The sequence below is a fragment of the Meleagris gallopavo genome, unplaced genomic scaffold (genome assembly GCF_905368555.1).
Source record: "Meleagris gallopavo unplaced genomic scaffold, MGAL_WU_HG_1.1 scaffold_12, whole genome shotgun sequence".
Taxonomy (NCBI): Eukaryota; Metazoa; Chordata; class Aves; order Galliformes; family Phasianidae; genus Meleagris; species Meleagris gallopavo.
Genome location: NW_028147026.1, coordinates 23,085 through 46,129, shown reverse-complemented (window position 1 = coordinate 46,129; position 23,045 = coordinate 23,085). Strand labels below are relative to the sequence as shown.

The following is a 23,045-nucleotide window of genomic DNA, read 5'->3' as shown; positions in this document are numbered from 1 at the left end:
TATGGGGTCAGCTATGGGGCGCTATGGGGCTCTATGGGGTAGCTATGGGGCAGCTATGGGGCTCTATGGGGCTCTATGGGCTCAGCTATGGGGCAGCTGTATGGGGCTCTATGGGGTCAGTGGGGCTCTATGGGTCAGCTATGGGGCTTATGGGTAGCTATGGGGCAGCTATGGGGCTCTATGGGTCAGCTATGGGCTAGCTATGGGGCGCTATGGGGCTCTATGGGGCAGTTATGGGGTCCTATGGGCTCTATGGGGTGCTATGGGGCACTATGGGCAGCTATGGGGTCTATGGGGTCAGCTATGGGGCTCTATGGGGCAGCTATGGGGCTCTATGGCTCTATGGGGTCAGTATGGGGCTCTATGGGGCTAGGGCTGGGGCTATGGGGGCTTGCTATGGCAGCTATGGGGCTCTTGGTCGGGCTGGGCTCAGCTATGGGGCAGCTATGGGGCTCTATGGGTCTATGGGGTCGGGCTTCTATGGGCTCTATGGGGCAGCTATGGGGCAGCTATGGGGCCTATGGGGCTAGTTGGGCAGGTATGGGAGCTATGGCTCTATGGGTGCTATGGGCAGTAGGGGCTCTATGGGGTCAGGGGCCTATGGGCTCATATGGGGCTATGGGGCTCTATGGGGTCAGAGGGGCTCTATGGGCTCAGCTATGGGGCTCTATGGGCTAGCTATGGGGCTCTATGGGCTCATATGGGGCAGCTATGGGCAGCTATGGGGCTCTATGGGCCTATGGGGCAGCTATGGGGCCTATGGGTCTATGGGGCAGCTATGGGGCTCTATGGGGTCAGCTATGGGGCAGCTATGGGGCACTATGGGCTCTATGGGTCAGCTATGGGGGGTTATGGGCCTATGGTCAGCTATGGGGCTCTATGGGTAGCTATGGGTCAGCTATGGGGGCTATGGGGCTATGGGGCAGCTATGGGCCTATGGGGTCTATGGGCTCAGCTATGGGTCAGCTATGGGGCTCTATGGGTGCTATGGGGCAGCTATGGGGTCATGGGTCTAGGGCAGCTATGGGGCTCTATGGGCTCTATGGGGCAGCATGGGCTCTATGGGTCGCTATGGGCTCTATGGGGGCTATGGGCCTATGGGCAGCTATGGGGCTCTATGGCTCAGCTATGGGGCTCTATGGGCTCACTATGGGTCAGCTATGGGCAGCTATGGGGCAGGGGCTCTATGGGCAGCTATGGGGCAGCTATGGGGCTCTATGGGGCAGTGGGGCTCTATGGGGTCAGCTATGGGCCAGCTATGGGGCAGCTATGGGGCTCTATGGGGTCAGCTATGGGGCAGCTATGGGGCTCTATGGGCTCAGCTATGGGGCTCTATGGGGTCAGCTATGGGGCAGCTATGGGGCAGCTATGGGGCTCAGCTATGGGCTCAGCTATGGGGCAGCTATGGGGCAGCTATGGGGCTCTATGGGCTCAGCTATGGGGCAGCTATGGGGCTCTATGGGGTCAGAGGGGCTCTATGGGCTCAGCTATGGGGCAGCTATGGGGCTCTATAGGGTCAGAGGGGCTCTATGGGCTCAGCTATGGGGCAGCTATGGGGCTCTATAGGGTCAGAAGGGCTCTATGGGCTCAGCTATGGGGCAGCTATGGGGCAGCTATGGGGCTCTATGGGCTCAGCTATGGGGCAGCTATGGGGCTCTATAGGGTCAGAAGGGCTCTATGGGCTCAGCTATGGAGCTCTATGGGGTCAGCTATGGGCTCAGCTATGGGGCAGCTATGGGGCTCTATGGGCTCCGCTATGGGGCAGCTATGGGGTCAGTGGGGCTCTATGGGCTCAGCTATGGGGCAGCTATGGGGCTCCATGCGGGCTCAGCTATGGGGCAGCTATGGGGCTCCATGGGGGCTCCGCTATGGGGCGCCTCGGCCCCACGGTGACCCCAATGTTCCCCCCCCGTCCCCCCATAGCTCTGCTCTGCCCTATGGGAACCTTCAACATCCACCCCGCCCCACAACGGGTCCTGGAGGTCAGCGAGACCCCCGGCTTCGGTTATGGGGTGCTGACGCTGCCGGGGGGGCGGTAAGGGATCGCCGGCCCTATACGTGACCCCAAATCCCGTCGGTTGTAGGGCGGCCCATATTCGGGCGGGTTTTTTTCTCCCCTCCAGGGTGGTGGTGGGGGCCCCAAATGTGGGGCGGCTGTTTGGCTGCAGGGTGCGGAGCGGGGAGTGCAGGGAGGTGGAGTTATGGGGTGAGTAGGGATTGGGGTGGGATTGGGGTCGGGATTGGGGTCGGGATTGGGGTCGGGATTGGGGATGGGATTGGGATTTGGGGTGGGGTGAGTAGGGATGGGGGTCGGGATTGGGGTCGGGATTGGGGTGGGATTGGGAATGGGATTGGGGTCGGGATTGGGGTCGGGATTGGGATTGGGTGGGTCGGGATGGGGATGGGGTGGGATTGGGGTCGGGATTGGGATGAGGTGGGATTGGGGTGGGATTGGGATGGGTGGGATTGGGGTTGGGATTGGGGTCGGGATTGGGGCGGGTTTGGGGGTGGGATTGGGGTCGGGATTGGGGTCGGGATTGGGATTGGGGTCGGGATGGGGATTTGGGGTGGGGTGAGTGGGATGGGGTGGGATTGGGTCGGATGGGGTGGGTGTGGGATTGGGGTCGGGATTGGATGGGTGGGGTGGGAATTGGGATGGGGTGGGATTGGGGTCGGGATTGGGGTCGGGATTGGGGATGGGATTGGGATTTGGGGTGGGATTGGGGTCGGGATTGGGGTCGGGGGGGGGATTGGGATCGGGGTTGTGATTGGGTGGGGGTGGGATTGGGGTCGGGGTGGGATTGGGGTCGGGATTGGGGTCGGGATTGGGTCGGGGTCGGGATGGGGATGGGGTGGATTGGGGTCGGGATTGGGGTCGGGATTGGGATGGGTGGGGTGGGATTGGGGTCGGGGGATTGGGTCGGGATTGGGGTCGGGATGTGGGTGATGGGTAATTGGGATGGGTTGGGATTTGGGGTGGATGGGGTCGGATTGGGTGGATTGGGGTCGGGGGGATTGGGGTCAGGATGGGATGGGATTGGATTGGGGTGGGATTGGGGTCGGGATTGGGGATGGGATTGGGGTCGGGATTGGGGATGGGGGATTGGGTGGATTATGGGGTGGGATTGGTGATTGGGTCGGGGGGATTGGGGTCGGGATTGGGATGGGTGGGATTGGGGTCGGGATTGGGGTCGGGATTGGGATTGGGATCAGGATGGGATGGGGTGGGATTGGGGATTGGGGTCGGGATTGGGTTGGGATTGGGATGGGATGGGTGGGTGGGATTGGGGTCGGGATTGTGGGATGGGTGGATTGGGGTCGGGATTGGGGTCGGGATTGGGATGGGTGGGATTGGGGTGGGATGGGATGGGATTGGGATCGGGTGGGATTGGGGTCGGGATTGGGGATGGGATTGGGATTGGGTGGGATTGGGGTCGGGATTGGGGTGGGATTGGGTCGGGTGGGATTGGGTCGGGATTGGGGATGGGATTGGGGTGGGATGGGGTCGGGATTGGGGATGGGATGGGATTTGGGGTGGGATTGGGGTCGGGATTGGGATGGGGTGGGATTGGGGTCGGGATTGGGGTCGGGATTGGGGTCGGGATTGGGGTCGGGATTGGATGGGTGGGGGGATTGGGGTGGGGGGGATTGGGATCGGGATGGGATGGGGTGGGAATTGGGGTGGGATGGGATTGGATTTGTGATGGGGTGGATTGGGTGGTGGATTGGGTCAGGATTGGATGGTGTGGGATTGGGGTCGGGATTGGGGTCGGGATTGGGTCGGGATTGGATGGGGTGGGGTGGGATTGGGTTGGGGTGGGATTGGGGTCGGGGATTGGGGTCGGGATTGGGATTGGGTGGGATTGGGTCGGATTGGGATGGGTGGGATTGGGTCGGATTAGGGGATGGGGTGGGATTGGGGTCGGGATTGGGGTCGGGATTGGGATTGGGTGGGATTGGGTCGGGATTGGGGTGGGATTGGGTCGGGGGGGATTGGGGTCAGATTGGGATGGGATTGGGATGGGGGGATTGGGGTCGGGATTGGGTCGGGATTGGGATTGGGGTGGATTGGGGTGGGATTGGGGTCGGATTGGGGTGGGATTGGGTCGGATTGGGGTCGGGATTGGGATTGGGTCGGGATGGGGATTTGGGGTGGGGAGTAGGGTGGGTGGGATTGGGGTCGGATGGGGATGGGTGGGATTGGGGTGGGATTGGATGGGTGGGGTGGGATTGGGATGGGTGGGATTGGGGTCGGGATTGGGGTCGGGATTGGGATGGGATGGGATTTGGGGTGGGATTGGGGTCGGGATTGGGGTCGGGGGGGATTGGGATGGGTTGTGATTGGTGGGGTGGGATTGGGTCGGGGTGGATTGGGGTCGGGATTGGGGTCGGGATTGGGGTCGGGTCGGGATGGGATGGGGTGGGATTGGGGTCGGGATTGGGTCGGGATTGGGATGGGTGGGTGGGATTGGGGTGGGGGGGGATTGGGGTCGGGATTGGGGTCGGGATTGGGATGGGGTGGGATTGGGGTCAGGATTGGGGATGGATTGGATTGGGTGGGATTGGGGTCGGGATTGGGTGGGATTGGGGTCGGGGGGATTGGGTCAGGATTGGGATGGATTGGGATTGGGGTGGGATTGGGTCGGGATTGGGGATGGGATTGGGTTGGATTGGGATCGGGGGGATTGGGTCAGGATTGGGATGGGGTGGGATTGGGATTGGGTCGGGGATTGGGGTCGGGATTGGATGGGATGGGATTGGGGTCAGGATTGGGGTCGGATTGGGATGGGATCAGGATGGATGGGGTGGGATTGGGGTCGGGATTGGGTCGGATTGGGGTGGGATTGGATGGGATGGGGTGGGGTGGGATTGGGGTCGGGATTGGGATGGGATGGGGTGGGATTGGGGTCGGGATTGGGGTCGGGATTGGGATTTGGGTGTGGGATTGGGGTCGGGATTGGGGATGGGATTGGGATCGGGGTTGGGATTGGGGTCGGGATTGGGGATGGGATTGGGATTTGGGTGGGATTGGGGTCGGGATTGGGGATGGGATTGGGATCGGGTTGGGATTGGGGTCGGGATTGGGATGGGATTGGGATTTGGGGTGGGATTGGGTCGGGATTGGGGATGGGATTGGGATTTGGGTGGGATTGGGGTCGGGATTGGGGATGGGGTGGGATTGGGGTCGGGATTGGGGTCGGGATTGGGGTCGGGATTGGGTCGGGATTGGGATGGGGTGGGGTGGGATTGGGGTCGGGGGGGATTTGGGTCGGGATTGGGATGGGGTGGGGTGGGAATTGGGGTTGGGGATGGGATTGGGATTTGGGGTGGGATTGGGGTCGGGATTAGGATGGGATGGGGTGGGGTGGGATTGGGATCAGGATTGTGATTGGGTGGGGTGGGATTGGGGTCGGGGGGAGATTGGGGTCGGGATTGGGATCGGGATTAGGATGGGGTGGGGTGGGATTGAGGTTGGGTTGGGATTGGGGTCGGGGGGATTGGGGTCGGGGGGATTGGGGTCGGGATTGGGATGGGATGGAGTGGGATTGGGGTTGGGATTGGGATGGGATGGGGTGGGATTGTGGTTGGGATTGGGATCGGGATTGGAATGGGGTCCGGAATGGGATGGGGTGGGATTGGGGTCGGGATTGGGATGGGATGGGGTGGGATTGGGGTCGGGGTGGGAATTGGGATGGGGTGGGATTGGGGTCGGGATTGGGATGGGGTGGGGTGGGATTGGGGTCGGGATTGGGATGGGATCAGGAATGGGGTGGGGTGGGATTAGGGTCGGGGAGGATTGGGGTCGGGGGGGATTGGGGTCGGGATTAGGATGGGATCAGGAATCGGATGGGGTGGGATTGGAGTCGGGATTGGGATCGGGATTGGGATGGGATGGGGTGGGATTGGATCGGGATTGGGATGGGATGGGGTGGGATTGGGGTCGGGGTCGGGATGGGGTGGGGTGGGATTGGGGTCGGGATTGGGATGGGATCAGGAATGGGATGGGGTGGGAATTGGGTTGGGGTGGGATTGGGATTGGGATTGGGGTCAGGATTGGGATGGGGTGGGGTGGGATTGGGGGTGGGATTGGAATGGGGTCGGGAATGGGATGGGGTGGGGTGGGATTGGGGTCAGGGGGGGATTGGGGTCGGGATTGGGATGGGGTGGGGTGGGATTGGGGTCGGGATTGGGATGGGATCAGGAGTCTCTATGGGGTGGGGTGGGATTGGGGTCGGGATTGGGCGGCTATGGGATGGGGTGGGATGTGGGGTCGGGATTGGGATGAGGGCTGCCCCACAGATCATCTTCCGTGGGGTCTCTATGGATCAGGAATGGGGTGGGGTGGGATTGGGGTCGGGATGGGATGGGACCAGGAATGGGATGGGGTGGGATTGGGGTCGGGATTGGGATGGGATCAGGGATGGGGTGGGGTTGGATTGGGGTCGGGATTGGGATGGGGTGGGATTGGGATGGGACCAGGAATGGGTGGGGTGGGATTGGGGTCGGGATTGGGATGGGACCAGGAATGGGATGGGGTGGGATTGGGGTCGGGATTGGGATGGGACCAGGAATGGGATGGGGTGGGATTGGGGTCGGGATTGGGATGGGATGGGGTGGGATTGGGGTCGGGATTGGGTCTCTATGGGATGGGGTGGGATTGGGGTCGGGATTGGGTCTCTATGGGATGGGATTGGGATCGGGGTTGTGATTGGGTGGGTGGGATTGGGGTCAGGGTGGGGATTGGGGTCGGGATTGGGATGGGTTCAGGATGGGGTCTCTATGGGGTGGGATTGGGGTCGGGATTGGGTCGGGGTCGGGATGAGGTGGGGTGGGATCTCTATGGGGTTGGGGTCGGGATGAGGTGTCTATGGGGCGGCTATGGGATGTCTATGGGGTCGGGGTCGGGATGGGGTCTCTATGGGGTGGGATTGGGGTCGGGGTCGGGGTGTGGGGCGGTTGTGGGGTGGGAGAAGGACCCCATGTGATCCGCAGGGAACCGCAGCGCTGCCCATATGGGAATGGCTCTGAGCAGGGATGGGAACAACACCATCGTGAGTGGGGCGTGGGGGGCTGTGGGGCGGATGTGGGGCGGATGTGGGGCGGATGTGGGGTGGATGGGGCGGATGTGGGGTCTGCATGGGGCTGAGGGCTGCCCCACAGATCATCTTCCGTGGGGTCTCTATGGATCACAGTGGAACTCTATGGGGTCTCTATGGGGTGGCTATGGGGCGGCTGTGGGCGGCTATGGGGCGGATGTGGGGTCTCTATGGGGCTGAGGGCTGCCCCACAGATCATCTTCCGTGGGGTCTCTATGGATCACAGTGGAACTCTATGGGGTCTCTATGGGGTGGCTATGGGGCGGCTATGGGGTTTGTATGGGGCGGCTATGGGGTCTGTATGGGGCAGATGTGGGGTCTCTATGGGCTGAGGGCTCCCCACAGATCATCTTCCGTGGGGTCTCTATGGATCACAGTGGAACTCTATGGGGTGTCTATGGGGAGGCTTTGGGGTCTGTATGGGGCAGCTATGGGGTGTCTATGGGGCGGCCATGGGGTCTCTATGAGGCGGCTATGGGGCGGATGTGGGGCGGATGTGGGGCGGATGTGGGGTCTGTATGGGGCTGAGGGCTGCCCCACAGATCATCTTCTGTGGGGTCTCTATGGATCACAGTGGAACTCTATGGGGTGGTTATGGGGTGTCTATGGGGTCTCTATGGGGTCTCTATGGGGTCTCTATGGGGTCTCTATGGGGTCTCTATGGGGTCTCTATGGGGTCTCTATGGGTCTCTATGGGGTCTCTATGGGGTCTCTATGGGGTCTCTATGGGGTCTCTATGGGTCTCTATGGGGTCTCTATGGGGTCTCTGTGGGGTCTCTACGGGGTCTCTATGGGGTCTCTACGGGGTCTCTATGGGGTGTCTATGGGGCGGCTATGGGGTGTCTATGGGACGGCTTTGGGGTCTGTATGGGGCGGCTATGGGATGTCTATGGGGCAGCTATTGGGTCTATATGGGGTCTCTACGGGGTCTCAATGGGGTCTCTATGGGGTCTCTACGGGGTCTCTATGGGGTCTCTATGGGGTCTCTACGGGGTCTCTACGGGGTCTCTATGGGGTCTCTATGGGTCTCTATGGGGTCTCTATGGGGTCTCTACGGGGTCTCTATGGGGTCTCTATGGGGTCTCTATGGGGTGTCTATGGGGCGGCTATGGGGTGTCTATGGGGTGGCTATGGGGTGTCTATGGGGTCTCCGTATGGGGCAGCTATGGGGTCTGTATGGGGTCTCTATGGGGTGTCTATGGGGTCTCTATGGGGTCTCTACGGGGTCTCTATGGGGTCTCTATGGGGTCTCTATGGGGTCCGTATGGGGCAGCTATGGGGTCTGTATGGGGTCTCTATGGGGTCTCTATGGGGTCTCTATGGGGTCTCTATGGGGTCTCTATGGGGTGTCTATGGGGTCTCTATGGGGTCTCTATGGGGTCTCTATGGGGTCTCTATGGGGTCTCTATGGGGTCTCTATGGGGTCTCTACGGGGTCTCTATGGGGCGGCTATGGGGTGTCTATGGGGCGGCTATGGGGTCTGTATGGGGTCTCTATGGGTTGTCTATGGGGCGGCTATGGGGTCTGTATGGGTCTCTATGGGGTGTCTACGGGGTCTCTACAGGGTCTCTATGGGGTGTCTATGGGGTCTCTACAGGGTCTCTATGGGGTCTCTAAGGGGTCTCTACGGGGTCTCTATGGGGTCTCTATGGGGTCTCTATGGGGTGTCTATGGGGTCTCTATGGGGTGTCTATGGGGTCTCTATGGGGTGTCTATGGGGCGGCTATGGGGTCTGTATGGGGCAGCCATGGGGTGTGTATGGGGCGGCTATGGAATGTCTATGGGGCAGCTATGGGGTCTCTATGGGGTCTCTACGGGGTCTCTATGGGGTCTCTATGGGGTCTCTATGGGTCTCTATGGGGTCTCTATGGGGTCTCTATGGGGTCTCTATGGGGTCCCTATGGGTCTCTATGGGGTCTCTATGGGGTCTCTATGGGGTCTCTATGGGGTCTCTATGGGGTCTCTATGGGGTCCGTATGGGGGGCTATGGGGTCTGTATGGGGTCTGTATGGGGTCTCTATGGGGTCTCTACGGGGTCTCTATGGGGTGTCTATGGGGCGGCTATGGGGTGTCTATGGGGCGGCTATGGGGCAGCCCTGAGCCCCGCCCCACACCCCAGGCTTGCGGCCCCGGGCTGAGGTGGGAGTGCAACCACAACGTCCACGTTGGGGGGGTCTGCGCCGTGCTGGACCCCGAACTGCGGCCACTGCGGGTCTTGGAGGCCGGATATCAGGGTGAGAGCGGGGGTGTGGGGCTGCCCCCCAAGCCGGGGTCCCTATGGGGTCTCTATGGGGCTCTATGGGTCTCTATGGGGTCCTATGGGTTCTGGTCTATGGGGTCTCTATGGGTCCTATGGGTCCCTATGGGTCTCTATGGGGTCTCTATGGGTCTCTATGGGTCTCTATGGGTCTCTATGGGTCTCTATGGGGTCTCTATGGGTCCTAGGGTCTCTATGGGTCCCTATGGGTCTCTATGGGACTCTGTTGGGTCTCTAGGGGTTTCTATGGGTCTCTATGGGTCCCTATGGGTCTCTATGGGGTCTCTATGGGTCTCTAGGGGTTCTATGGTCTCTATGGGTCTCTATGGGGCTCTATGGGTCTCTATGGGTCTCCATGGGGCTCTATGGGGTCTCTATGGGTCTCTATGGGTCCCTATGGGTCTCTATGGGGCTCTATGGGTCTCTATGGGTCTCTATGGGTCTCTATGGGTCTCTATGGTCCTATGGGTCTCTATGGGTCCCTATGGGTCTCTATGGGTCTCTATGGGGTCTCTATGGGTCTCTATGGGGTTCCTATGCGTCTCTATGGGTCTCTATGGGTCTCTGTGGGTCCCTATGGGTCTCTATGGATCCCTATGGGTCTCTATGGGGTCCTATGGGTCTCTATGGGTCTCTATGGGCTCTATGGGTCTCTATGGGTCTCTATGGGTCTCTATGGGTCCCTATGGGGTCTCTATGGGTCTCTATGGGTCCTATGGGTTCTATGGTCTCTATGGGTCTCTATGGGCCTCTATGGGTCTCTATGGGTCTCTATGGGGTCTCTATGGGTCTCTATGGGTCTCTATGGGGTCTCTATGGGTCTCTATGGGTCTCTATGGGCCTCTATGGGTCTCTATGGGGTCTCTATGGGTCTCTATGAGGTCTCTATGGGTCTCTATGGTCTCTATGGGCTCTATGGCTCTATGGGTCTCTATGGGTCTCTATGGGTCTCTATGGGTCTCTATGGGTCCTATGGGGTCTCTATGGGGTCTCTATGGGGTCCTATGGGTCTCTATGGGGCTCTATGGGGTCCTATGGGGTCTCTATGGGTCTCTATGGGTCTCTATGGGTCTCTATGGGGTCCCTATGGGTCTCTATGGTCTCTATGGGCTCTATGGGTCTCTATGGGTCTCTATGGGTCTCTATGGGGCTCTATGGGTCTCTTATGGGTCTCTATGGGCTCTATGGGTCCCTATGGTCTCTATGGGTCTCTATGGGTCCCTATGGGTTCATTTATGGGTCTCTATGGGTCTCTATGGGTCTCTATGGGGCTCTATGGGGTCTCTATGGGTCTCTATGGTCTCTATGGGTCTCTATGGGTCCTATGTGGGTCTCTATGGGTCTCTATGGATCCCTATGGGTCTCTATGGGCTCTTCTATGGGTCTCTATGGTCTCTATGGGTCTCTATGGGTCTCTATGGGTCTCTATGGGTCTCTATGGGTCTCTGTCCTGTGGGCTCTATGGGTCTCTATGGGGTCTCTATGGTCTCTATGGGTCCTATGTCCTATGGGGCTCTATGGGCTCTATGGGGCTCTATGGGGTCCCTATGGGGTCTATGGTCTCTATGGGTCCCTATGGGCTCTATGGGTCTCTATGGACCTGGTCTCTATGGGTCTCTATGGGTCCCTATGGTCCTCCTATGGGTCTCTATGGGTCCCTATGGGTCCTATGGTCCCTATGGGTCGGGTCCCTATGTGTCTCTGCGGGTCCCTACGGGTCTCTATGGGGTCCCTATGGGGTTCTATGGGTCTCTATGGGGTCCCTATGGGTGTCTATGGGGTCCTTATGGGTCCCTATGGGTGTCTATGGGGTCCCTATTGGTCTCTATGGCTCTCTATGGGGTCCCTATGGGTTCCTACGGGTCTCTATGGGTCCCCATGGCTCTCTATGGGGTCCCTATGGGTTCCTATGGGGTCCCCATGGGTCTCTATGGGGTCCCTATGGGTCTCTATGGGGTCCCTATGGGTCCCTATGGGTCTCTATGGGTCTCTATGGGTCTCTATGGGTCCCTATGGGTTCCTATGGGTCTCTATGGGGTCCCCATGGGTCACTATGGGGTCCCTATGGGTTCCTATGGGTCTCTATGGGTCTCTGTGGGTCTCTATGGGGTCCCCATGGGTCTCTATGGGGTCCCTATGGGTCTCTATGGGTCTCTATGGGGTCCCTATGGATCTCTATGGGGTCCCTATGGGTTCCTATGGGTCTCTATGGGGTCCCCATGGGTCTCTATGGGGTCCCTATGGGTCCCTATGGGGTCCTTATGGGTCCCTATGGGTGTCTATGGGTCTCTATGGGGTCTCTATGGGTCCCTATGGGGCTCTATGGGGTCTCTATGGGTTCCTATGGGTCTCTATGTGGTCCCCATGGGTCTCTATGGGGTCCCTATGGGTTCCTATGGGATCCCTCTGGGGTCCCTCTGGGTCCCTATGTGTCTCTGCGGGGTCCCTGTGGGTCCCTATGGGGCAACACGGGATCCGTACGGGGTCCGTGTGGGTGTCAGCACGGGACGTCCGTCTGTCCGTCAGTTCGCCGCCGTCCAGTTCTCCAACTTCCCGGAGCCCATTTTCTCACTGCTCGATTACTCGGAGCGGCCGCAGCCCCGGGAGCTGCTGCGCCACGTCCGGCAGCAGGGCGGCTTCACCGACACCTTCACCGCCATCCGATACGTCGCGTGCGTGTCACCTGACCGCCTCACGTGACCGCCCAACCCCCCCCCCCGACGTGGTCACCTGACCGCCCCGCCTCTGACTTCCCGTCACGTGACCGCCCGCCTCGGCCCTCCCCTCCCCCCCCCCTCCCCTCCGCGCTCGCCGTGTCTCTCCTGGCGCCCTGTCACGTGACCGCCCGCCTGCGACCTCGTGCCGCGCGACCGCCTGTCTCTGACTTCCTGTCACGTGACCGCCTGTTTTTCATGTGGCCGCCTGCCAGTGACTTTGTGTCACGCGACTGCCTGCCTGCCACGTGACCGCCCGTATGTGACTTCCTGTCACGTGACCGCCCGCCTCGGGCCCCCCCTCCCGCGCTCGCTGTGTCTCTCCTGGCGCCCTGTCACGTGACCGCCGCCTGCGACCTCGTGCCCCGCGACCGTCTGTCTCTGACTTCCTGCCACATGACCGCCCGCCTGTCTCTGACTTCCTGTCACATGACCATCCGCCTGTCTGTCACGTGACCACCTGTTTTTCACCTGACTGCCTGTGATTTCCGTTCGTGTGACCGCCTGCCTGTGACTTGGTGTCATGTGACCGCCTGTCTGTCACGTGACCGCCTTTTGTCTGTCGCGTTACCACCTGTCAGGTGACTTCCTGTCACGTGACCGCCTGTTTTTCATGTGGCCGCCTGCCAGTGACTTTGTGTCACGCGACTGCCTGCCTGCCACGTGACCGCCCGTATGTGACTTCCTGTCACGTGACCGCCCGCCTCGGGCCCCCCCTCCCGCGCTCGCTGTGTCTCTCCTGGCGCCCTGTCACGTGACCGCCCGCCTGCGACCTCGTGCCACGCGACCGCCTGTCTCTGACTTCCTGTCACGTGACCGCCCGGCTGCGACTTCGTGCCACGCGACCGCCTGTCTCTGACTTCCTGTCACGTGACCGCCCGCCTGTCTGTGACTTGGTGCCGTGTGACCGCCTGTCTGTCACGTGACCGCCTTTTGTCTGTCGCGTGACCACCTGTCAGGTGACTTCCTGTCACGTGACCCGCCTGTTTTTCATGTGGCCGCCTGCCAGTGACTTTGTGTCACGCGACTGCCTGCCTGCCACGTGATCGCCCGCCTCTGACTTCCCGTCACGTGACCGCCCGCCTCGGGCCCCCCCTCCCCCCCCGCGCTCGCCGTGTCTCTCCTGGCGCTTTGTCACATGACCGCCCGCCTGCGACCTCGTGCCACGCGACCGCCTGTCTCTGACTTCCTGTCACGTGACCGCCCGGCTGCGATTTTGTGCCGCGCGACCGCCTCTGACTTCCTGTTACGTGACCGCCCGCCTGTCTGTGACTTGGTGCCGTGTGACCGCCTGTCTGTCACGTGACCGCCTTTTGTCTGTCGTATGACCACCTGTCAGGTGACTTCCTGTCACGTGACCGCCTGTTTTTCATGTGGCCGCCTGCCAATGACTTTGTGTCACGCAACTGCCTGCCTGCCACGTGATCGCCCGCCTTTGACTTCCCGTCACGTGACCCGCCCGCCTCGGCCATCCCCCCCCCCCGCGCTCGCCGTGTCTCTCCTGGCGCTCTGTCACGTGACCGCCCGCCTGCGACCTCGTGCCACGCGACCGCCTGTCAGTGACTTCCTGTCACGTGACCGCCCGGCTGCGATTTTGTGCCGCGCGACCGCCTCTGACTTCCTGTTACGTGACCGCCCGCCTGTCTCTGACTTCCTGTCACATGACCATCCGCCTGTCTGTCCCGTGACCACCTGTTTTTCACGTGACTGCCTGTGATTTCCGTTCGTGTGACCGCCTGCCTGTGACTTGGTGTCATGTGACCGTCTGCCTGTCACGTGACCGCCTTTTGTCTGTCGCATTACCACCTGTCAGGTGACTTCCTGTCACGTGACCGCCTGTTTTTCATGTGGCCGCCTGCCAGTGACTTGTGTCACGCGACTGCCTGCCTGCCACGTGATCGCCCGCCTCTGACTTCCCGTCACGTGACCGCCCACCTCCCCCCGTCCCCCCCCGCGCTCGCTGTGTCTCTCCTGGCGCTCTGTCACGTGACCGCCCGCCTGCGACCTCGTGCCACGCGACCGCCTGTCTCTGACTTCCTGCCACATGACCGCCCGCCTGTCTCTGACTTCCTGTCACATGACCATCCGCCTGTCTGTCCCGTGACCACCTGTTTTTCACGTGACTGCCTGTGATTTCCGTTCGTGTGACCGCCTGCCTGTGACTTGGTGCCATGTGACCGCCTGTCTGTCACGTGACCGCCTTTTGTCTGCCGCGTGACCACCTGTCAGGTGACTTCCTGTCACGTGACCGCCTGTTTTTTCATGTGGCCGCCTGCCAGTGACTTTGTGTCACGCGACTGCCTGCCTACCACGTGACCGCCCGTATGTGACTTCCTGTCACGTGACCGCCCGTCTCCCCCGCAGTCACGCTGCGTCTCCCTGCGCCGCATCATGTGCCTTCGTGTCACGTGACCGCCTGTCAGTCACGTGACCACGTGCCTCCCCGTGTCGCACTGTAGGCGCTTTCGATGTCCCCCCTCCCACCCCAACGTCCCCAGTGTCCCCACGACCCCCTCCCACCCACCCCAAAGTCCCCACGCCCACCCCTGTGCCCCAAAGTCCCCACGACCCCCTCCCCACCCCCATTGTCCCCCCACCCACCCCCGTAACCCCAAAGCCCCCTACCCACCCCAATGTCACCACGACCCCCTCCCACCCCCAAAGCCCCAAACCCACCCCAATGTCTCCATGACCCCACCCCCACTGTCCCCCCACCCACCCCAATGTCCCCACCCACACCCCAATGTCCCCAATATCCCCACAACCCCCTCCCCACCCCCAATGTCCCCCCATCCGACCCAACGTCCCCAATGCCCCCCTCCCCACCCCAAAGCCCCCAACCCACCCCAATGTCCCCAGTGTCCCCTTGACCCCCACCCCCATTGTCCCCCCACCCACCCCAACGTCCCCACGCACACCCCAATGTCCCCAATGTCCCCACGACCCCCTCCCCACCCCCAATGTCCCCCCACCCACCCCAATGTCCCCAATGTCCCCTTGACCCCCACCCCCATTGTCCCCCCTCCAATTCCAATGTCCCCACACCCACCCCAGTGCCCCCAATGTCCCCTTGACCCCCACCCCAACGTCCCCACACCCACCCCAACGTCCCCAATGTCCCCTTGACCCCCCCCCCATTGTCCCCACACCCACCCCAACGTCCCCAATGTCTCCTTGACCCCCACCCCCATTGTCCCCCCACCCACCCCTGTGCCCGCAATGTCCCCACGACCCCTCAACCACCCCAATGTCCCCATGGTCCCCGTGACCCCATCCCCAATGTCCCCACGACCCCCTCCCCACCCCCATTGTCCCCCCACCCACCCCTGTAACCCCAAAGCCCCCAACCCACCCCAATGTCCCCAATGTCCCCTTGACCCCCACCCCCATTGTCCCCCCCCCACCCCAATGTCCCCACGCACACCCCAATGTCCCCAATGCCCCCCTCCCCACCCCCAAAGCCCCCAACTCACCCCAATGTCCCCTTGACCCCCACCCCCATTGTCCCCCCACCCACCCCAACGTCCCCCCACCCACCCCTGTGCCCGCAATGTCCCCACGACCCCCTCCCCACCCCCATTGTCCCCCCACCCACCCCCGTAACCCCAAAGCCCCCAACCCACCCCAATGTCCCCAATGTCCCCATGACCCCACCCCCATTGTCCCCCCACCCACCCCAACGTCCCCACACCCACCCCAATGTCCCCAATGTCCCACGACCCCCTCCCCACCCCCATTGTCCCCCCACCCACCCCAATGTCCCCAGTGTCCCCATGACCCCACCCCCATTGTCCCCACACCCATCCCAATGTCCCCAATGTCCCCATGACCCCCTCCTCACCCCCAATGTCCCCCCACCCACCCCAATGTCCCCACCCACCCCAATGTCCCCAATGTCCCCTTGACCCCCACCCCCAATGTCCCCCCACCCACCCCAATGTCCCCAATGTCCCTTTGACCCCCACCCCCATTGTCCCCCCACCCACCCCAACGTCCCCACGCCCACCCCTGGGACCCCAACCCCCCCCCCCCCAACGTCCCCATTGTCCCTATGTCATCCCCCCCCCCCCCCCCGCAGGGAGAAGATCTTCACATCAGAGAACGGCTCCCGGCCCGGCGCCCGCCGGGTTCTCATCATCATCACCGACGGCGACGCCACCGACAGCGACAGCGGCCACGTGCGGTTGGCCGAGGAACGGGGCATCGTGCGCTACGTCATCGGGTACCCAGCCCCATACCCGGACCCCCCATAGAGACCCCCCATAGAGACCCACCCATAGAGACCCCCATAGAGACCCCCCTAGACCTAGAGACCCCCATAGAGACCCCCATAGAGACCCCCCCATAGAGACCGCCCATGGCCCCTAGAGACCACCAACCCCACAGAGACCCCCCCCACCAGAGACCCCCCATAGACCCCCCATAGAGACCCCCCATAGAGACCCCCATAGAGACCCACCCCATAGAGACCCCCCCATAGAGACCCCCCCATAGAGACCCCCCATAGAGACCCCCCATAGAGACCCCAACCCCACCCCTAGAGACCCCACATAGACCCCCTACCCCAACCCCCATAGAGACCCCCCAAGACCCCCATAGAGACCCCAACATAGAGACCGCCCCATAGAGACCCACAACCCCATAGAGACCCCCATAGAGACCCCAACATAGAGACCCCCATAGAGACCCCAACCCCATAGACCCATAGAGGACCCCCCATAGAGACCCGACCCCATAGAGACCCCAACCCACCCCATAGAGACCAGGCCCCCAGACCCATAGAGACCCAACCCCATAGAGACCCCAAGACCCCATAGAGACCCATAGAGGACCCCACCCATAGAGAACCCCAACCCATAGAGACCCCAAACCCCATAGAGACCCCCCCATAGAGACCCAGACACTAGAACCCCAGGACACAAGACCCCCATAGAGAAGACCCAACCATAGAGCCCCAACATAAGACCCATAGAGACCCAACCCATAGAGACCCCAACCATAGAGACCCTATAAGGACCCCACACCCCATAGAGACCAGCCCCAAAGAGACCCCATAGAGACCCCAAAACCCCAAGAACACAGACCAGAGCCATAGACCCAACCTAAGCCCAGCCCATAGAGACCCACAGACCCGAACCCCATAGAGACCACCACCCCATAGAGACCCTATAGAGACCCCAAACCATAGAGACCCCAGCCCCCATAGAGAGCAAAGCCCCATAGAGACCCCCACCCAACATAGAGAAAAAACCCATAGAGACCATAGAGACCCAAAACCCATAGAGACCCAGACCCATAGAGACCCCATAGAGACCCCAAAACCCCATAGAGACCCCGACCCATAGAGACCCTAAGGGACCCCAAACCCATAGAGACCACGCCCCATAGAGACCCTATAGGACCCCAACCCATAGAGACCACAAGGACCCCATAGAGACCCATAGGACCCAACCCCATAGAGACCCAACCCCATAACCTATAGGGACCCCCAACCATAGAGACCCCAACCCCATAGAGCACATAGGACCCCCCATAGAACACACAGACCCCATAGAGACCATAAGACCCAACCCCATAGAGACCACAGGACCCCATAGAACCCTATAGGGACCAAACCCCATAGAGACACACACACCCCATAGAGACCCAGGACCCAACCCCATAGAGACACAAGACCCATAGAGACCCTATAGGGACCCAAACCCATAAGAGAACACAGACCCCCATAGAGACCCAAAACCAAGAGAAACGCACCCCATAGACCTATAGGACCCAAACCCATAGAGACCACGCACCCATAGAGACCTATAGGGACCCCAACCCCATAGAGACCCACAGACCCCATGAGACCCACCAACCATACACACCAACCATAAGACCTATAGGACCCACCCATAGAGACCCACCCCACAGACCCATAGAGACCCCAAACCCCATAGGGACACACAGCACCCCATAGAGACCCTATAGGGGACCCAAAAACCCCATAGAGTCCCACAGACCCATAGAGACCCAGGGCCACCACCCCCATAGAGAAAGGACCCCATAGAGACCCTATAGGACCCAAAACCCCATAGAGACACACAGCACCCCATAGAGACCCTATAGGACCCAACCCCATAGAGACCAAGACCCCATAAGACCTATAGGGACCAACCCATAGACACACAACCCCAACCCATAGGACCAAAACCCCATAGAGACCACACATAAGCCCATGGACCCAAAACCCACCACATGACCCCATAGAGACCCAGGACCCCAAAACCCGCCCAACCCATAACCCCATAGAGACCCAAAACCCCATAGAGACCAACCCCATAAGACCCTAAACCGACCATAGAGACCACAGGACCCCAAAGACCCATAGGACCCAACCCCATGACCACAGACCCAAAGACCCTATAGAGACCCCCAAAACCCATAGAGACCCACAGGACCCAAGACCTATAGGGACCGAACCCAACAAAGACCCAAAGACCATAGGGACCCAAACCCAAAGCCCAAGACCCCATAGAGACCCATAGGGACCCACCCATAGAGACCCAGCACCATAGAGACCCTATAGGGACCCCAAAACCCCATAGAGACCCACAGGACCCCATAGAGACCCTATAGGGACCCAAAACCCATAGAGACACACAGCACCCCATAGAGACCCTATAGGGGACCCAAAACCCCATAGAGCCCACAGGACCCCATAGAGACCCAAGGACCACCCATAGAGACCACCACCCCAAAGACCCATAGGGACCCACCATAGAGACCCCACACCCATAGAGACCCCAAAGGACCCCATAGAGACCCCACGGACCCAACCTAAGACCCCATAGAGACCATAGAACCCCCATAGAGACCCACAGACCCATAAGACCAACCCCAAACCCATAGAGACCCAACCATAGACCCATAGGGACCCCCCCATAAGACCCCAACATAAACCAACCCCATAAGACCCCCCATAGAGACCCATAGAGACCCCCCCATAGAGACCCCCCATAGAGACCCTAGGACCCCCCATAGAGACCACACCCCATAGAGACCATAGGACCCCCAAGAACCCCATAGAGACCCATAGAGACCCCCAAGGACCCCAAAACCCCATAGAGACCCCACCCATAGAGACCCTAGGACCCCCAAAGACCCACCAGACCCATAGAGACCCCCAAAGACCATAGGACCCCATAACCAAAACCCCAAAGACCCCAGACCCAAACCCCATAGAACCCCAAGAAGAACCCCCCATGACCCAAGACCCAGCCCATAGGACCCCAGACCAAGCCATAGAGACCCCATAGGACCCAAAAACCCAAGCCCCAGACCTAAACCAACCCCAACATAACCCCAGAGACCATAACCCAAACCAGCCCAGACCCCAGACCCATAGAAAGACCCTAAGACCAAGACCCCAACCCATAGGCCAAGACCCATAGAGACCCATGAACCCCTAGAGCCCGAACCCATAGAGCCATCCCAACCCCAAAAAGCCCATAGAGACCCCATAGCCAACCCCATAGAACCCAAGACCCAAGACCATACCAAACCCATAGAGCCCACCAAGAGCCATAGGACCAAAACCCAACCCAGGACCCCATAAGACCCATAGAGACCCCAAAACCCCATAGAGCAACAGACCCCATAGAGACCCATAGGCCAATCCAAGAACCAACCCCATAGAGACCCATAGGACCCAAAAACCCATAGAGCCCCAGGACCCCATAGACCCATAAACCCAACCCTAGAGACCACCCCATGAGACCCATAGAACCCCATAGACCCATAACCCATAGAGACCATAGAGACCCCAAAACCCATAGAGACCCACAGGACCCATAGAGACCCATAGGACCACCCATAGGACCCTAGAACCCATAAGACCCTAAGACCCAACCCATAGAGACCACCCATAGGACCCATAGAGCCCAAAAACCCCATAGAGACCCACCCATAGAGACCATAGACCCAAACCCAAGAGCCCAGGCCCATAGAGACCCCAAGACCCCAAAACAAGCACCAACCCCAAAGACCCATAGGACCCCAAAACCCCATAGACCCCACCATAGAGACCAAAAGACCCTAAGACCCACAGAGACCCCACAACCCATAGAGACCCCCATAGAGACCCATAGAGACCCATATAGAGACCCAAAACCCCATAGAGACCCCATAGAGACCCCATAAGACCCATAGAGACCCCAAAGACCCCATAAGACCCCATAGAGACCCCTAGAGACCCATAGACCCCACAAGACCCATAGAGACCACAAGACCCCATAAGACCCATAGGACCCAAACCCATAGACCCCAACAAGAGACCCCATAAGCCCATAGACCCCAAGAGACCCATAGAAACCATAGAGACCAAAAAACAATAGAGACCCCATAGAGACCAAGACCCCATAGAGACCCCATAAGAACCCCATAGAGACCCCACAGACCCCCTAGACCCAAGACCCCAACCTAAGACCCCATAGAGACCCACCCATAGAGACCCCATAAGACCCCATAGAGCCAACTAGACCCAAAGAGACCCCCATAGAGACCCCCCCATAGAGACCCCCCATAGAGACCCCAACATAGAGACCCCCCATAGAGACCCCCCATAGAGACCCCAACATAGAGACCCCCCATAGAGACCCCCATAGAGACCCCAACATAGAGACCCCAACATAGAGACCCCCCATAGAGACCCCCATAGAGACCCCCATAGAGACCCCAACATAGAGACCCAACATAGAGACCCCCCATAGAGACCCCCATAGAGACCCCAACATAGAGACCCCAACATAGAGACCCCCCATAGAGACCCCCCCATAGAGACCCCCCATAGAGACCCCAACATAGAGACCCCAACATAGAGACCACACTCCCATAGAGACCACCACCCCATAGAGCCCCCCCATAGAGACCCCCCCATAGAGACCCCCCATAGAGCCCCCCCATAGAGACCCCCATAGAGACCCCCATAGAGACCCCCCCATAGAGACCCCCATAGAACCCCCCCCATAGAGCCCCCCCATAGAGACCACCCCCCAAGGAGACCCTCCCATAGAGACCCACCCCCCCATAGAGACCCCATAGAGACTCCCCCCATAGAGACCCACCCCCACCCGACCCCCACCCCATAGTGACCCCCCCCCCCCCATATCTCCCCCTCCCCTCCCCAGGTGGGTCACAACTTCCAGAGCTCCCACAGCCGGGCCCAACTGGAGCTGTTGGCCTCCCAGCCCAGCCGCCATTTTGTCACCGTGCTCAGCAGCTTCCAGCACCTGCGGGGGCTCTTCAGGGAACTGCAGGACCGCATCTACGCCATTGAGGTGGGGGCACGGGGGGGGGCATCATGTGGGGTCACCGGGGGTCATATGGGGGTGTTTGGGGTCATCCGTATGGGGTCATCATGTGGGGTCACCTGGGGTCATTTGGGGTCATTACTTGGGGTCATATGGGGTCACCTGGGGTCATCATGTGGGGTCACCATGTGGGGTCACCTGTGGTCATATGGGGTCATATGGGGGTATGGGGTCATCATGTGGGGTCACCTGGGGTCATCGTGTGGGGTCACCTGGGGTCATCGTGTGGGGTCACCTGGGGTCATATGGGAGCATATGGGGGCATATGGGGGTGTTTGGGGTCATCCATATGGGGTCATCATGTGGGGTCACCTGGGGTCATAGGGGGGCATATGGGGGCATATGGGGGTGTTTGGGGTCATCCTCATGGGGTCATCATGTGGGGTCACCTGGGGTCATTTGGGGTCATTACTTGGGGTCATATGGGGTCACCTGGGGTCATCATGTGGGGTCATCATGTGGGGTCACCTGGGGTCATCGTGTGGGGTCACCTGGGGTCATATGGGGTTATATGGGGGTATGGGGTCACCATGTGGGGTCACCTGGGGTCACCGTGTGGGGTCACCTGGGGTCATTTGGGGTCATTACTTGGGGTCATATGGGGTCACCTGGGGTCATCATGTGGGGTCACCTGTGGTCATATGGGGTCATATGGGGGTATGGGGTCATCATGTGGGGTCACCTGGGGTCACCGTGTGGGGTCACCTGGGGTCATCGTGTGGGGTCACCTAGGGTCATCATGTGGGGTCACCTGGGGTCATCGTGTGGGGTCACCTGGGGTCATATGGGGTCATATGGCGGTATGGGGTCATCATGTGGGGTCACCTGGGGTCACCATGTGGGGTCACCTGGGGTCATCCTGTGAGGTCACCTGGGGTCGTGTGGGGTCTCCTGGGGTCATATGGGGGTATATGGGGTCATATGGGGGTGTTTGGGGTCATCCTATGGGGTCATCATGTGGGGTCACCTGGGGTCATCATGTGGGGTCAGCTGGGGTCATCGTGTATTAGGGGTCACCTGGGGTCATCGTGTGGGGTCACCTGGGGTCATCAGGGGTCACCTGGGGTCATATGGGGGCATATGGGGGTATGGGGTCATCATGTGGGGTCACCTGGGGTCATCGTGTGGGGTCACCTGGGGTCACCGTGTGGGGTCACCTGGGGTCATCCTGTGAGGTCACCTGGGGTCATCGTGTGGGGTCACCGGGGGCATCATGTGGGGTCACCTGGGGTCGTGTGGGGTCTCCTGGGGTCATATGGGGGCATATGGGGTCATATGGGGGTGTTTGGGGTCATCCTATGGGGTCATCATGTGGGGTCACTGGGGTCATCCTGTGGGGTCACCTGGGGTCATCATGTGGGGTCACCTGGGGTCATCGTGTGGGGTCACCTGGGGGCATATGGGGTCATATGGGGGTATGGGGTCATCATGTGGGGTCACCTGGGGTCATCATGTGGGGTCACCTGGGGTCATCATGTGGGGTCACCGGGGGTCATCGTGTGAGGTCACCTAGGGTCATCATGTGGGGTCACCGGGGGTCATCGTGTGAGGTCACCTGGGGTCATCATGTGGGGTCACCTGGGGTCATCTTGTGGGGGCATATGGGGGTATGGGGTCATCATGTGGG

At 60.4% G+C, this 23,045-nt stretch overlaps 1 protein-coding gene across 1 annotated transcript; it reads left to right on the top strand.

Moving 5' to 3' along the window:
- The first annotated feature begins 1,232 nt into the window (after positions 1–1,232).
- Positions 1,233–22,967, top strand: LOC146541942 (integrin alpha-L-like). Its single transcript, XM_085215255.1, has 8 exons — positions 1,233–2,035; positions 2,124–2,206; positions 6,994–7,052; positions 9,217–9,381; positions 11,692–12,026; positions 16,147–16,291; positions 21,236–21,385; positions 22,932–22,967. The coding sequence occupies exons 1-8, from the start codon at positions 1,530–1,532 to the stop codon at positions 22,965–22,967; spliced, it is 1,479 nt and encodes a 492-aa protein (XP_085071381.1). The 5' UTR covers positions 1,233–1,529.
- The last annotated feature ends 78 nt before the right edge of the window (positions 22,968–23,045 follow it).